Below are 15,066 nucleotides of genomic sequence, written 5' to 3' on the forward strand. Positions count from 1 at the left end.
AGTTATACTAGTCCAAGGAGATTTAATAAGGAGGTAAATTATGTCGAAAAGAGCAATAAGTTGACTATCGACGTGGGAGTGGACCACTTGCTTTATTTTCCTTTAAAGTTAACCTCTACGGATACCTTTGGTTGTTTCTAACTTTCTGTGAAATTTAATAATTTTGGAACTATTAAGGTTTTGTCCTTGTTCGGGAAATTTAAGTGTTTTTGTCCTTTTATTTTTTTTCCACTATTCCATATGTCAAATTAAAGGAACTTCACCAAAGAAAGAAAACCACAAAAAGTGCAAAACCCACGCCTAAATACACCGTGACAAAGAAGAAAGATACGTTCCGTGACAAACAAAATTTGGATACAGTCTGTAACCAAGTTGATGCATGGCTTTGACTTCAAAATTTGGATACAATAACCAAGTTCGAATTGCCCTTTTGGACTTGGGTTTGACTCGAGTTTTCATTTGCAATTATGAAATAAATTGGTGGAGTACTAGTCGTATACGGTATAAATGGTTGAACGGATGATAAAGAACAAGCGAATTGGATAAGCTAAATATAACAAAAAAAAGATTAGTATGAAACACGAGGATGTTAGACCATCCTCAATGGGAGGTTATCCACATGGCTGGAAATAAAGTACAACTTTGTCTCCAATTGTTAAATTTGTCATCACCATATAAGATTAAGCTGCATGAGCTTAGATAAAAATATAAGACAAAATAGCTATTAACATAGTGGTTACATCACTATATTTTGTATCTCTTTCGTTAAACTAAAGACAGAAGAATGATCGGATTCATTCGTTTCATCACAGACAGAAGTTAGAGAACTATGTAATGTAAAGAGTACATGCACCAAAAAAGTCATGAGCTAATTTAGGCAAACTCAATCTCTCTACATGACACAAATCAATCCCATGAATGTTCCTAAACGCATTAACACAAATCAATCCCATGACACAAAACAATTACATATATCCTACAATTGAAATATAAAAGAGAGAACACATAATCATCATGAAACTTACCTGGAAAAAAAAACTATTTTATCGAATGGAACCTGTGTATACAAAAGCATCAGATACATTAACGAGAGAAAATTGAATTATAAGTAGAGGAATTGAAAGGATTATAGAAACTCCGGACAAGAGAATTATTTGTTCCGATTTCACTTCGATCGCGGAATAGAGAGAGAGGAGGAGGAAGAAGAAACACGAGAATAATGCCACGTCACCTCCACACCTATTCTAAGAGAGCCTCTAAGGTAAGAGGGCCTCTAAGCTAAAATCATCATTAAACATTTAATTTAAATCCCTTTATTAACCTAAGAAACCTCTTAAATCCTCCCATTGAGGATGCTCTTAAGAGCACCCCCATTGAAACACCTTAATTAAGGATTCCTTAAAATTTTATATTATTATATTTTGAATAAATGGAAGTTTAGAGTTTTTATTCAATCTTATTTCCCAATGGTAGAATCTTAAGTGGGTTTCTTAAAAAAAAACAAAAAATGACAATTACAAGAACATAGCTAATTTGACACGCACAGGAACCTCGAATCACAAATTTCCAATTGTTTTAATATCTCCTTCATCGGATTTTGGATTCTCTTGCGTTGCTTGTCCTTGTACAGAATTTTTTGTGTTTGGCCTGAATTGTGACATGCATACATAACTTTGTAAGGAATTGAAATCTTTCTCAGGGGTTGTTGCTGGTATTGCTGCAGCCATCATACGCAGCTAAGGAGAGGAAAGAACCCATACATCCATCACACCTAGACACACAAACATGACAATTACACAACACAAAGCTCTCACATAGAAGGCAAAGTTAAACTTAAATCCTACTTGCTATCTGTTACTCATTCTTTAGCCAACAACAATTTTGCATCTATCCAATCTGTTTTTCTCTTTGACATTTTATCAAACACCTTGTGTGCGCTCAACAAAAACCAAAAACTTGTAGCCACAAACACCCCAACCAAAGGCAATCTAGCTTCATTCCTATTATCTAAACCAGCCAAAAATACGACAACCATCATGATACCAAGCCTACAGCTCTAACCATTTGAGTCCACTTCTAAAGATATCACACATCAATCTTGCTTGTTTCCCTTATATTCTGTCTCAAATAGAAGTATAGAGACACATTACCATTTGTTGTCGCAAGTTCTCCGAAGTATCTCGCACGTATCCAACCTTCTGCCCCCATTTTTTATTTTCCGGCTTGCTCACTGCCTCCGCACCGTTCTCCACCGTGCTCTGCACAACGCATCATCTCATTCGCCGCAAGCTCATGAAACGTATCTAATTTCACCGATTCCGCTTGATCTACCGGTGATGAAGACGTGATAAAACTTGATGGGGATCGTGACGGATCGAGAGACGATGATGATATGAGAAACGATGATGAGAAGAGAGTTCATCATTTGCAGAAGGGAGACGAAGATGAGAAGCGTAGAGCTTCGGAGCAAACAAGGAGGAGAGAAGGCAACGAAGGAAAAAAAAAATTGTTTGTATAGTCTTCCAATAAGAGAATGACACGTATACGAACCTTAAAAACCAAAAAACACCTAATGCAAGGTGCGAACCTTGCTTAATACCACAATTCTGAATTAATTTTTGACTTTTTTTCTTTAGTTTTCTTCTAAGAAACTCATAAGGTCTTCCCAATGGACCTGCTCTAATGTGCCGCAAACATGAGATGAAGCGTCAGAAATTCAGAATAAAAATTGTCACCTGTTTTAGGGAGCATGACTACTAGGCCCAATGGAGTTTCTTAGCCCATCAAATCTTAGTATCAGATTATCAATATCCCTAGGGTCCAGTGTAAGCTCGTTCTTTATTTAATCCAATAAGCCGTTGTTTATCAAATACGTTAATTCTGCCGTTTATTTTGTAGTTGAGGCTACATTTCGTCGTACATCAATATCAACATGGAGTAATTGTTATGATCCTTAAATGTTGAAAGTCAGTTTTATCTCTCGCGTGGAAGATATGTAAAACATGTAACGTTGCTAGAACTTATTTTTTTTTACTTAACATTACATGAACAGATGGCCTTGAAATCAGTAGAAAATTAGAGATGGAAACATATCTAGCGATTTGGTATGTAACTATGCTTGAACTGTCTTATATATCTTAAGTCTTAACAACACCACATTAATTAATATTCGTAATTAACTCTTGCCCTAATATATTTTCTAATATACCAAGTGACTTTTAATCTAGTGGATTCCTTGAAAGAAAACAAGAACACTGACACATTATTTCTGACTTCTGTCAAACAAACAGAAAAAAAAAAAAAGTCGCAAAGAACACAAAATTTCATGAAATTACAAGAAGTATAATTACTGACGTTGCTAATGACTAGTATATATATTTGTAATAAGCACATAACCCCAAAGTCAACACACCTAACATTTTGTGTGTGTCTCTCTCTCTCTCCTTTCCACCAACATATTGAAGAACAAGACTCCGTAGGGTCTACCTCACCAGATCATTATCACATCGACGGTCCATTTTGTGATCTATAGGAGAATAACACGAAAGAATATGCTCTTCATTTTCATTCTATTTTCCAAGTCTGCATAACACGTTTACTAATAATACCTACAAGGCTATAACAAATACCAAGAATATGTCCATTGAATGTGGTCCTTGATCGTATACGAGAAGGCATGATCATATGAACGGAAAGTTTTTCAGTCTTCAGTCTACAAATATAGAACTAATAATCGTTAATAACACACACGAATGCATTATACCACGGATTGGATGAGATTTAAACAACTCTTACAAATCAATACTAATATAACAAACCAACAAAAAAAGTTTGGTAATAAATAATATGTAGAAATCGAATAGACTTTGAAACCATAAACAATTACAAATGAACAATAAATAAGATTATAACAAATGTGGGAGTTGGCGAAATTAGAAAGGTGGGGTTCCGTCATTTACGACGGGTGTTAGGTGAGATAAGCTAGCTTTACTCAGTCTCATTTAATCTCGATCGGTTATTAACTTATTCTTATCAATCAATCTACTTATAAGTGTAATTAATTTATTACTATTTCAAATATGTACAAATTAATACACCCATGTTTTTTTTTAATATAACACAACATTCGACCAACTTTTATAAATAACTAAATATACAAAATCTTGACCATGACCATCTTAAATTTGTATATATAAGACCACGACCAACGCCGTGTTTATATTTATAAAGACTATACGCGGTTAAAGATTATTTTTTTAAAAAAACTTTTAATAAATAATGTTTGATATAACTCTATAAAATATCCCATACTAATTTTGCTTCAATATTCAATATAACTTTCTTTTAGTTTTAGTTACTTTTTTTAATTGAATTACATCTTTTTTCTTTATATTCTTATCGTATAAAAAATTTAGTTTTTCAGAATTAAACATTAATAACTTAACAATACAAAGATGTCAAAAAAAAAACATTACAATTCGACCTAATATCTTCAATTTCGACACATGTAAAATAAAATTTGAAAAATCTTCGTTTTAATAAGAAAAACTTGTTTTATAATACAATTGAGTCTCCAAATCAATAAAATAAAGTATACATGATTATAAGAATTTCACCGAACGTTAGCGGCAAAGACATGCCCATTCAACACGAAGCTAAACCGGATACGTTTTTGATTACGGACACGTTAGCCGGTTATCGTTTGAATGAAAATTGACAAATCTACCCTTCTAACAATCGCAAACATGGAATTACCAATAATACCCTTACAAGTAAATTACCTACCACAACTACAACAACACATTAGCCTTCTTCTTCACCAAACACCACCACCATCTCCGATTTCGTTTATAAAACCCTCAAATTCTCATCTCAACACTTCTCAGGTTTCGTGTAACATTTCACACACACATTTGTCGAAATCTTAACACCAATCCCAAATCAGAAAAATCAAAACTTTTTATTTTATTTTATCAAAATGGCGCTTATGAATGGAAGCATGAATCTATCATCGGTCAAATCATCGATGATCAACCACCGTCAACCAAACTTCTCCTCCGCCGTCTCCAGACCCACTTCTTTCCGGATCTCCGCCGTGCAAACCGACCCAAAAACACCAGCTGCTTCATCGGCGTCGGCGGCGACGACGACTCCGGCAACGTTGACGAAGCCCGTTGGAGTTAATGTGGGTAAAGGAAAATGGGCACCAGAGAGTTGGAGGACGAAGAAAGCTTTACAGCAACCGGACTATCCAGATTTAGCTGCGCTTGAAGCTGTGCTAGAGACGATCGAAGCTTTTCCTCCGATCGTGTTCGCCGGAGAAGCTAGATTGCTTGAGGAACGATTAGGACAAGCAGCGATGGGTGAAGCGTTTCTGTTACAAGGAGGAGATTGTGCAGAGAGTTTCAAAGAGTTTAATGCGAATAACATTCGTGATACTTTCAGGATTCTTCTTCAGATGGGTGCTGTGTTGATGTTCGGAGGTCAAGTCCCTGTTGTTAAGGTATTCAAAGATTGAGACTTTTTGATTTGTTTATGAATAAAGTTTGGATTTTTATGTGATGAGATTTGAGTTTGTTAGGTTGGGAGAATGGCGGGTCAATTTGCGAAACCAAGATCGGATTCGTTTGAGGAGAAAGATGGAGTGAAATTGCCTAGTTACAGAGGAGATAACATTAATGGAGATGCGTTTGATTCGAAATCTAGGATTCCTGATCCACAGAGGATGATTAGAGCTTATTGTCAATCTGCAGCTACTTTGAATCTTTTGAGAGCTTTTGCTACTGGTGGTTATGCTGCTATGCAGAGAGTTACTCAATGGAATCTTGATTTCACTGAACGTAGTGAGCAAGGAGACAGGTAACTTAAACAAAACTTTTAAGCTTTTGGATTAGTATCTCTTGATTGCCATAAAGTTAGTAGATGCTTGATTGTTTGTGTCTAGTGGAATGTATAATAGTTAGGGATTTGTTGTAGTCGTGAGTAAGATCTGAGTGTTTACGTTTGCGTTTTCATGTTATGATTTTCTTACACGCAAATGAAAAGAAACAATCAGGTCTAGTTTTGGGATCATATAACTGACTCTACATCCTTTTTATTGCTTGTGTTGGCTTATTTTGATGCAGTGTTCACTTTTTGAATACCTAACCTTATTTGGTATCAACTAGTTAGGTCACATTTATGGAGTGGATGTGAAAAAGAGTTTAGAAGTTTTTCCTTTTTTAGTAGCTGATAAACCTAATCATTGTTCCAACCTTATCGAGTAAATGTAGGATATTTGGGTATTTTTGTCTACAGTTTGGGTATGTGTGTTTAAATTCGTTATATTGGTTTGGCAGGTACCGTGAACTAGCTAACCGTGTTGATGAAGCGCTTGGTTTCATGCACGCTGCTGGATTAACGCTCGATCATCCCATAATGCAAACAACCGACTTCTGGACTTCTCATGAATGTTTGCTCTTGCCTTATGAACAATCACTAACAAGGCTTGACTCAACCTCTGGTCTCTACTACGATTGTTCTGCCCATATGATTTGGGTCGGTGAGCGAACCAGACAGCTAGATGGTGCCCATGTCGAGTTCTTAAGAGGTGTTGCTAATCCTCTTGGAATCAAGGTTTGTTTTGCCCTAACTCTTCTCTCATCAGGCTATAGTTTTACACTTGTGAGACTGATTGAGATCTTTGCGGTGGTATAGGTGAGTGATAAAATGGATCCAAAGGAGCTAGTGAAGTTGATTGAGATCTTGAATGCTGACAATAAGCCTGGAAGGATTACAATAATCACAAGAATGGGAGCTGAGAATATGAGAGTGAAGCTTCCTCATTTGATCAGAGAAGTGCGACGTGCTGGACAGATTGTGACTTGGGTCAGTGATCCAATGCACGGAAACACCATTAAGGCTCCTTGTGGTCTCAAGACTCGTCCCTTTGACGCCATCTTGGTACGTTTTTTAACTCATAAAACTCTAACTAATGATTACAAATTGTTATACCAATGTTTAGGTTCTTTTGATCATTGCAAATGATAGAAATAGGAATACTTTTCTTTTTTTCTCCAAAATAGTAAAATATATTAGTATGTGATGATTGTGGTAGTAGGTGAGAGATAGTGAAAGATGACAAAAATATCAGACTTTGGTTGGGCCAAAGTTGACACAAATGCTTTTATAAAAGTTAGGTGACACAATTGCTCAAATTAAATACCAAACTAAGCAATTTTAGTAGAGTTAGTTATTTGATTTTGATTTGAAAAAAATAATCTTGGATTAGTATACTAGCAAAGCAAAATCGGTTGTTTTCTTGTATTATTGCAAATCATCTAATGTTAATTGAAAATATATAGGCTGAAGTGAGAGCTTTCTTCGACGTGCACGAGCAAGAAGGTAGCCACCCCGGAGGAATTCACCTAGAAATGACTGGTCAGAACGTGACCGAGTGCATCGGTGGTTCACGCACAGTCACATTCGACGACTTGGGTTCACGTTACCACACGCACTGTGATCCTCGCCTTAATGCTTCACAGTCTCTTGAGCTCTCCTTCATCATCGCCGAACGTCTTAGAAAGAGACGCATCAAGTCTCAAAAGGCTTTTGCCCTCTAATCAAATAAACATTGCTTATAATAATATCTATCTATATAAATGTGTGTGTGTGTGAACTTAATACAATCTCATTTATCTTTGATTCAAATCTTGAGTCAAAAGAACGCTTAAGGTTTCTGTTTTAATGTTGTTAGTGAGTATTATTTCCATTTTGGATTTAATATAATCATGGATGGTTGGGTTTTATTTATGTTGTGAACAGTTTTGTGTATGTTGAGCCCAAAAAAAAAAGGTTTTCATTATAACAAAAATTGAAAATTTAGTAGTTTGTGTTGGTAATTTACCAAATAGAGAGATAAACGTTGAAGTCAAGATATGATCTGGAACAATCAGAGGGACATTTTGCGACAATTATAAGAGGACAAATCTATAATGCTCACAAAGTCCAACAATAGAAAAATCAAAGCTCCCTCTAAATTTAAACAAAAAATAATAATGCTTTAAACAAACCCATCTCTAAATTTAAACAAAAAATAATAATGCTTTAAACAAACCCATATACATTTAACTTTCGATATTGATATTTGGAAACAAAAAAAAAAACTTAGGATATTGATATAGGATTTTTTCAAGCTTAATGTTGACATTTTTTTTTGGGAGCAGCTAAATATTGACATTTTTGGTTTGAACTAGATTTACGTTTGAAGAGCCATTACCAAAAACATAAAACTACTCATTAAGATCCAGCTTTGCTTCTATTATGTTTTGCAAGAAAATGAATGTTGTTGTTGTTATATGTGTTTGTGTGTGTATGATCAGGCTTTTGATGCTGCCATTGCTTGTTAAACACACTAGCTAGGCGAAGAGTCGTCCTACAAGGATATCACTTTGATCATGCAGCCTCTGTGGAGTTTCTGTCTGAAGGTTGCCTTTTTGCTATTATAAATGTATGATTCAACTTACGATTATTCTCTGTTGGTTTGGATCAGGAGGATTCTGCAGATGTTTTAATGTATGATTCATTTATAACATTTTGCGATTTTTCATGTGATTTAGAGAGAAAAAAACATTTCACATTGTTAAACGTTATTTTGTTTTCTCTGCTTTGAAAGGTAAATAGTTGACCTGACCGGTTATGAAATCAATGTACTTCAAAGAAAGAAAGAAAAAAGAGAGAGAGCTTTGGTGGGGCTTGCTAGATTTTTCAAAGTACACCAGATAAAATAGCAATGATCACAAAGAAGTTGTCACATAGAAAAACGAAGATACACAACAGAAACAAGAAACAAAAGATACAGAAACAGAAACCAAAAACACCAACGATAGAAGGAAAAAGAAACACTAGTTCAGGTTTGGAAGGAGCCCGGCATAAAGGTTGGAGACGACAGGAAGATCAGGTAAGGTATATTGATCGGTGAAAAGGCCACTCTAGATTCCCTAACGGAGAAGTCACCGGAACTGGTGGTGGAGTGTTCTGAAAATTGGGCAAATCTACACTCATTAACGGTAAAGTCTCTGGAACCAATGGTGGAACGTTCTCTGGTTGTAGATTATTCTGAGGATTTGGCAAGTCTAACGGTAAATTCTCCGGAACTAGTGGTGGAACGTTCTCTAGTTGTACATAGTTCTCTAGTTGATTTGGTGTCCAATCTAGCGGCGAAGTCACCGGTAGAACGTTATCTGGTTGTAGATTGTTTTGAGGATTTGGCCAGTCTAACGAGGAAGTCACCAGAACTTGTGGTGGAGTGTTCTGAAAGTTAGGAAAGTCTAGACTCATTGACGGTGAAGTCGCCGGAACCAGTGGTGGAACGTTCTCTGGTTGTAGATTGTTCTGAGGATTTGGCCAGTCTAACGGTGAAGTCGCTGAAACTAACGGTAGAACGTTCTCTGATTGTATGGGGCAGTCTAGACTCCATAACGGTGAAGCTGCCGAAACTTGTGGTGGAACATTCTCTGGTCGTATATTGTTGAGAGGATTTGGCAAGTCTACACTCCCTAACAGTGAATTTTCCGGAGAACGTTGAACTGGAGACAACATCAAGCTCGGAGAGAGTGGACCGTTCAGAGATTCTGGCAACTGCCAATATAAAGATTCGTCCGGTGAAGTCACCTGAACTGGTGGAGGAATGCCCTCGGATAGTAGATCGGTCATAGAATTGGCCCAATCTAATGATCCGGACGGTAAAGTCGTCGGAAGTGGTGGTTGTTGAATGTTCTCCGTTTGTAGATTATCAGGAGACATAACCCACTCAAAAAAACCGAACGGTGCACTTGTCGGAACTGGTGGTGGTGTAATGTTCGCTGGAACTGGTGGTGGTGTAATGTTCGCTGGAACTGGTGGAGGAGGAATGCTCTCTTGTTGTTGGCACTCATCACCATTTACGAACAGGGGAGGCAACATAGACCCATGTAACTGTTCCTGGTTCATATCGTCTTCCATCACTCGCGCTTCCACCGAATCTTTCTCTCGAGGAAGAGACGGTGGAGACGGAGGTCGAGTGTTGAGTGATTCAACCGTTGAGGTGATCATGGGATCGGTCATAGTCGGGACCGTAGGAAATCGATAAGGACGTTGTGTAGTAATACGAGAGGCACTTGGTGGGCTATTGTTAACAACGAATGGCGGAGGACGTAACATGTCGAAACGACGACCACAGGTTGAGCCGGTGAGGCGATGAACCATCTCCTTAAAATGGTGTTTGTGGATTTTCAAGATCACCGGCTCTTTAGCTTTCAATTTTGATCTCTCAGAGGAAACATTGTTAGTTTGGTTTGGATCAAGATCCATTGAGAAACTTTGAGGTAAATTGGTAATTTTCTGGTTTCTTGTTTTCATTTTTTCTTATTTTGCTTGTGCTTCATCTCACGAATTAACCAGATATATATAGCAAATGTTCTTCCTATCTTCCCAAGTCCCATTAATTAGATTTCCAAAAACATTTGGTTTGAAAATATGTAGTGTATATATAGCAACTATATTATGATTTCTGTTTTATTTTATTTTTACTATTTAGGTAATCTTTTGAATTTAAATTAGGAATAGGACCCGCGAAAAATTACGCGCGAAATTCAAAACTTTCAGTTATCTTCTAATGATTAATTAATTATTTATAAATTTGTTATATAATAGTAAAATTAATTCTTAGTAAATATAAATTAAAATTTTGAAAACTAGATAGTTTATTTATATCACTTAAAGTAAACATTTTCAATTACCAAATGAGCTCTTTTAGTTTTCTTTTACATGAACTGTTTTTCAAAAATATTAAATTGTTCCCTTTTGAAATTAATAAGTAAGTACAGGTCATAAATATGTTTTGAGAGGTAATAATTAAAATAAATGAAATACTTTTGTTTGCCAAGTAGTCAAATTTACTTTTTCTCTTTTTAATTACTTGTTTATATTATTTATATATAGATATAAACAAGTAATTTACTTCATTAACATAAGTGTTGAATATAAAGTTTTGGAAACCTTTTCATGTTTACTTGTTTATATGGAAAGGAAGTAAAACAAGACCCTCTTTATCAAACAAAAAAAAAATAAGTAATCAACTAAACAAGACCCATCCAGCGATTTTTTGTTTTTCAACTTCGACTGTTCAATGCTTGTGATAATATTAAAATTCCCGAATCACATTGTACATATATGATTCTGACTTCATGACTTTATTACTGTTCTAAGATTGATGAACTTATCTTCAATGCTCATTAGTAAACTGCAAATAACGTAACTTGCACTTTCTTATTTGGAAGAAATACTATAAATTATGCACTTGATATTGTTATTATGAATCTCTGACCATGTAGTAATTGTGATACTTTGCTGTCCAAAACAATTTATAGATATCTAAAAAGAGTGATCGACAAGAACATTCGTAATAGATTGAGTATAATTCGGAGTGGCGGAGAGATGAAGTTTGTGGGAGGTATTCAAGAGTGGTTTGAATCAAGACAAGCATAAAAAGATCTAGTTGGTTTTTACTGATGTCTTTTAAAACAAGTATGCATTAAGTTGTAGAACAAGTTTATTTTTTTTGAATATAATTTCACACTAAATTAAAAAACAATTGTGTCTGAAATTTTAAAATCTTTTAATGCTTAGAAAATACTCATGTATATGGGAAAAATCATGATGGGGTGATCAAATTAAGAATATATATGCAGTCTTCAAAAATCTAGAGACCATGACTTCACACATATACTCGAACTAATTGAATATCTTGAATATTAGTTTCTAATTTCTCAGTTTTAGTAACATATTTCTCTTAAGTTCTATTTTTGTTAATGCTCTTATTGAAAAAGAAAAAAATGTAAACACATGTTTTGACTCTAGAAATGCAATGTCATACCTTTAAACACATGTACAACTCTATTGTATATGTCGCGTGTCACTCTAGTAAATATGTATCGTTGATTAAAAAATTCATACTAAATTCCATATTTAATAAGCGTTGTAGCAGTTGAAAAATCTTTAAAAGATAAGATACGAAGAACAAGAGCCCCCTCTCTCTCTCTCGTCCACTCACCTATTGTGTATCTCATCATCACCATGGACAAGACATTTTTCTCTAGCAACGAAGGGAAACCAATTACATGCAAAGCAGCAATATGTAGAAAAGCAGGAGAAGCATTGGTGATTGAAGACATCCACGTGGATCCACCCCAAGCTTATGAAGTTAGGATTAAGATTTTATGTACTTCTCTATGTCACACTGATCTTACTTTCTGGAAACTAAGCTTTGTAAGTTTACACTATATCACAACTCAACGTAGAATCTTTCTTTAAAACTCGATTTCACACTAATCTTTTTTGGCTTTTCTAGGGACCAATTTCAAGGTTTCCTAGGATTCTTGGACACGAAGCAGTCGGGTGAATCTTGATATACTAATTTTAATTTCAATTTTTTCACTCTTTTTTTCAAGAATTTGCCTAATCAGTTTTTTTTTTTTTTTTTTTTTGGGTGTGGTTACTATAGCATAATAACATGTATTTGCTGTTTTTATTGGGATTTTAAACCAGTGTGGTCGAGAGCATTGGTGAAAACGTGGACGGATTTAAACAAGGTGACGTCGTTTTGCCAGTTTTTCATCCTTATTGTGAAGAATGCAAAGACTGCAAATCTTCAAAAACCAACTGGTGTGACAGATATGCCGAAGATTTCATATCAAACACAAGACGATATGGAATGGCTTCAAGATTCAAAGATTCTTCAGGAGAAGTGATTCATCATTTTCTCTTTGTCTCAAGTTTTTCCGAATACACCGTCGTGGATATTGCACATCTTGTCAAAATATCTCCTGAAATCCCCGTTGATAAAGCGGCTTTGCTCAGCTGCGGTGTCTCCACAGGTTCATTCTTCTTCTCTTCTTTTAGTAGGGTTGGTATAGAAATTTTAATTATATCCGGGGTAAAAACATAAAAAGAAGAAGAAACTAGGGGTCAATTGTTATTTTATAAAATGGACATGCATGAGTTGATGTTGCGTCACGTGGATCAGGAATTGGAGCAGCTTGGAAGGTGGCTAACGTGGAAGAAGGCTCCACCATTGCAATTTTTGGCCTTGGTGCTGTTGGACTTGCGGTATCATTTTTCTTTCCAATCTTAGTGTTAAATTTTTCTTCTATAAACGAAACAAAAACTACTTTAACAATAAAATTTCCTTTTCTTTTGTCATATTTATATATAAAATAGTAATATGATTGTGATAATTGAATAATTTAAATGATTTGGTAAAAGGTTGCAGAAGGAGCCAGGCTACGAGGAGCCGCAAAGATTATTGGTATTGATACCAATTCTGATAAATTCGAGCTAGGTAAAGTCGTGTTGTATATTTTTTTGTCTTTTAATTTCCTAGAAAGATTTTTTTTGTTTTTTGGTGTGGGCTTATTCTGACCACGGTGGTGGATTATATGTGGTGTAGACTGTATTTAATGTTGATTTGACAAGTGTAATCGTCCATCTGTTTTTGGTCAAAACAGCCAAATGTAGTAGTTATTAATTTCATGAATACACACATAAATCAAAAATAGTTTCAATATATTATAAGTTTTTAAAATAGAGAAACAAATCATACTTTTGCTTTGATAAATATAAAATTCATATATAAACCTATAATAACCTATAATTATTTATATTGATCAGGTAAGAAATTTGGTTTTACGGATTTCATCAATCCGACCTTATGCGGAGAAAAGAAGATTAGTGAGGTATGTTATCAAATATCTTACACCACTTCATATATCTTACGTCAGATGGAGTTAAATAAACGTTACAACAACTTATTAATACATTGACAAGAACAAATACTATTACTTTTTTTTTTTTGAAAAATACAAAAAAAAAATAGGTCATTAAAGAAATGACAGAAGGAGGAGTTGACTATAGTTTCGAATGCGTTGGCTTAGCTTCTTTACTTAACGAGGCTTTCATCAGTACCCGCACGGTACGCTTAAACCGGATCATACCGAATCTTAGTCAATTGAGTATATCATTCTAATGGTTAGTCAAAATTGGCTCTATATATATAAATAAAAATCAGGGAACAGGTAAAACTGTAATGTTGGGGATGGAGAAGCATGCAGCGCCAATTAGTTTGGGTAGTTTTGATCTTTTAAGAGGCAGAGTTATTTGCGGAAGCTTGTTCGGTGGTCTGAAATCCAAACTTGATATTCCCATTCTAGTGGATCATTACCTAAAAAAGGTAAATTATTGTACATATGTGATTACATTTTTTAAATTTCCAACCTCTATGTTATGTTGTCATGGGATTAAATATTTCCTACAAATTGTAGGAGCTCAATCTGGATAGTTTCATTACACACGAACTGAATTTCAAAGAAATTAATAAGGCTTTCGCTTTATTAGAGGAAGGAAAGTCTCTCCGCTGCATTCTATGGATGGATAAGTAACTATCCAGCTTCATATTTGCACTTTATAATCTTCTCGTGGATCTTGTTTAGATTATCTTCCTTTGTCTTTCAAGATGCTTTGTCTTGTTACCTTGCAATTTTTGTTCTTTCCACACGAGCTACAAACTTATCATTTGGTAGTCCAAACCCCTTAACATTGTGTTTTCTGATGGTTACAAATATTATGACACCTTGTATTTGTTGATCAATGATCATTATAGTACTAATTGCTTCTATCATTGAAATGCAAATCTTAAGGTCTTGTCTTCTTGATACATTCGGTCGCTGCAAAAGCCTTGGTAAAAAGTAGTTTCAACACACACACATTGTCACTTTATGACATCATTTTTATGTAAAAATGAGATTTTTCACTTGGCTTCTACGGACCGACCCAACGATATAGATTTTAATTTTTTTTTGCGTTTAGGTTTTGCGAGATTTACAGTTGAATTAGCGTTATGGATTTTCCTCTTGTTTTCCATTGACCACGTCCCCAATGTAAACCACGTGAATTCGTGTACTTATGTTCATTTCTCACGTTTGGTATAACAAACATAAAGTTAAATAAAATTGTTGTAGATTGTAGTTTAATCAAGATTAAAAGAAAACATAT

General features: G+C 35.1%; 3 protein-coding genes and 1 non-coding gene across 9 annotated transcripts; 2 read left to right on the forward strand and 2 right to left on the reverse strand.

Moving 5' to 3' along the window:
• Positions 1 to 1,426: 1,426 nt before the first annotated feature.
• Positions 1,427 to 2,567, reverse strand: AT1G22403. Of its 2 annotated transcripts, NR_143566.1 has the most exons (2): positions 2,151 to 2,368; positions 1,428 to 1,771 (listed from the first exon to the last, which is right to left on the reverse strand). It is a non-coding gene; the product is annotated as an other RNA (non-coding RNA). The 2 variants fall into 2 exon arrangements; NR_143565.1 differs by having other exon boundaries at positions 1,427 to 2,567.
• Positions 2,568 to 4,701: 2,134 nt separating this feature from the next.
• Positions 4,702 to 7,863, forward strand: AT1G22410 (Class-II DAHP synthetase family protein). The gene is made up of 5 exons (NM_102090.5): positions 4,702 to 5,503; positions 5,582 to 5,859; positions 6,339 to 6,615; positions 6,697 to 6,942; positions 7,344 to 7,863. Exons 1-5 carry the CDS (start codon positions 4,979 to 4,981, stop codon positions 7,599 to 7,601), a joined length of 1,584 nt encoding a protein of 527 aa, NP_173657.1. The 5' UTR covers positions 4,702 to 4,978; the 3' UTR covers positions 7,602 to 7,863.
• Positions 7,864 to 8,934: 1,071 nt separating this feature from the next.
• On the reverse strand, positions 8,935 to 10,377 carry AT1G22420 (hydroxyproline-rich glycoprotein family protein; the record flags this gene model as incomplete). The annotated part of the gene is made up of 1 exon (NM_102091.1): positions 8,935 to 10,377. One exon carries the CDS (start codon positions 10,375 to 10,377, stop codon positions 8,935 to 8,937), a length of 1,443 nt encoding a protein of 480 aa, NP_173658.1.
• A 1,558-nt stretch (positions 10,378 to 11,935) lies between these two features.
• Positions 11,936 to 14,752, forward strand: AT1G22430 (GroES-like zinc-binding dehydrogenase family protein). Of its 5 annotated transcripts, none has more exons than NM_102092.6 (9): positions 11,995 to 12,285; positions 12,368 to 12,414; positions 12,565 to 12,893; positions 13,043 to 13,125; positions 13,282 to 13,357; positions 13,687 to 13,751; positions 13,892 to 13,987; positions 14,084 to 14,245; positions 14,337 to 14,752. In NM_102092.6, exons 1-9 carry the CDS (start codon positions 12,094 to 12,096, stop codon positions 14,451 to 14,453), a joined length of 1,167 nt encoding a protein of 388 aa, NP_173659.1. In that variant the 5' UTR covers positions 11,995 to 12,093; the 3' UTR covers positions 14,454 to 14,752. The 5 variants fall into 5 exon arrangements, with proteins under 5 accessions (NP_001321091.1, NP_173659.1, NP_001321089.1 ...); NM_001036002.1 differs by having other exon boundaries at positions 12,031 to 12,285; positions 13,282 to 13,362; positions 13,692 to 13,751; positions 14,337 to 14,691; NM_001332547.1 differs by having other exon boundaries at positions 11,936 to 12,285; positions 13,892 to 14,245; positions 14,337 to 14,691.
• The last annotated feature ends 314 nt before the right edge of the window (positions 14,753 to 15,066 follow it).

The sequence above is a fragment of the Arabidopsis thaliana genome (assembly GCF_000001735.4).
Source record: "Arabidopsis thaliana chromosome 1 sequence".
NCBI classification, from domain to species: Eukaryota; Viridiplantae; Streptophyta; class Magnoliopsida; order Brassicales; family Brassicaceae; genus Arabidopsis; species Arabidopsis thaliana.

Bases quoted from the DNA above. Each gene is read 5' to 3' on its own strand.
- AT1G22430 (NM_102092.6), top strand. From the start codon at position 12,094: ATGGACAAGACATTTTTCTCTAGCAACGAAGGGAAACCAATTACATGC. The intron at 12,286-12,367 runs GTAAGTTTACAC...TGGCTTTTCTAG, and splicing joins CTTTCTGGAAACTAAGCTTT to GGACCAATTTCAAGGTTTCC. The intron at 13,358-13,686 runs GTAAAGTCGTGT...TATATTGATCAG, and splicing joins TTCTGATAAATTCGAGCTAG to GTAAGAAATTTGGTTTTACG.
- AT1G22410 (NM_102090.5), top strand. From the start codon at position 4,979: ATGGCGCTTATGAATGGAAGCATGAATCTATCATCGGTCAAATCATCG. The intron at 5,504-5,581 runs GTATTCAAAGAT...TGAGTTTGTTAG, and splicing joins GTCAAGTCCCTGTTGTTAAG to GTTGGGAGAATGGCGGGTCA. The intron at 6,616-6,696 runs GTTTGTTTTGCC...GCGGTGGTATAG, and splicing joins CTAATCCTCTTGGAATCAAG to GTGAGTGATAAAATGGATCC.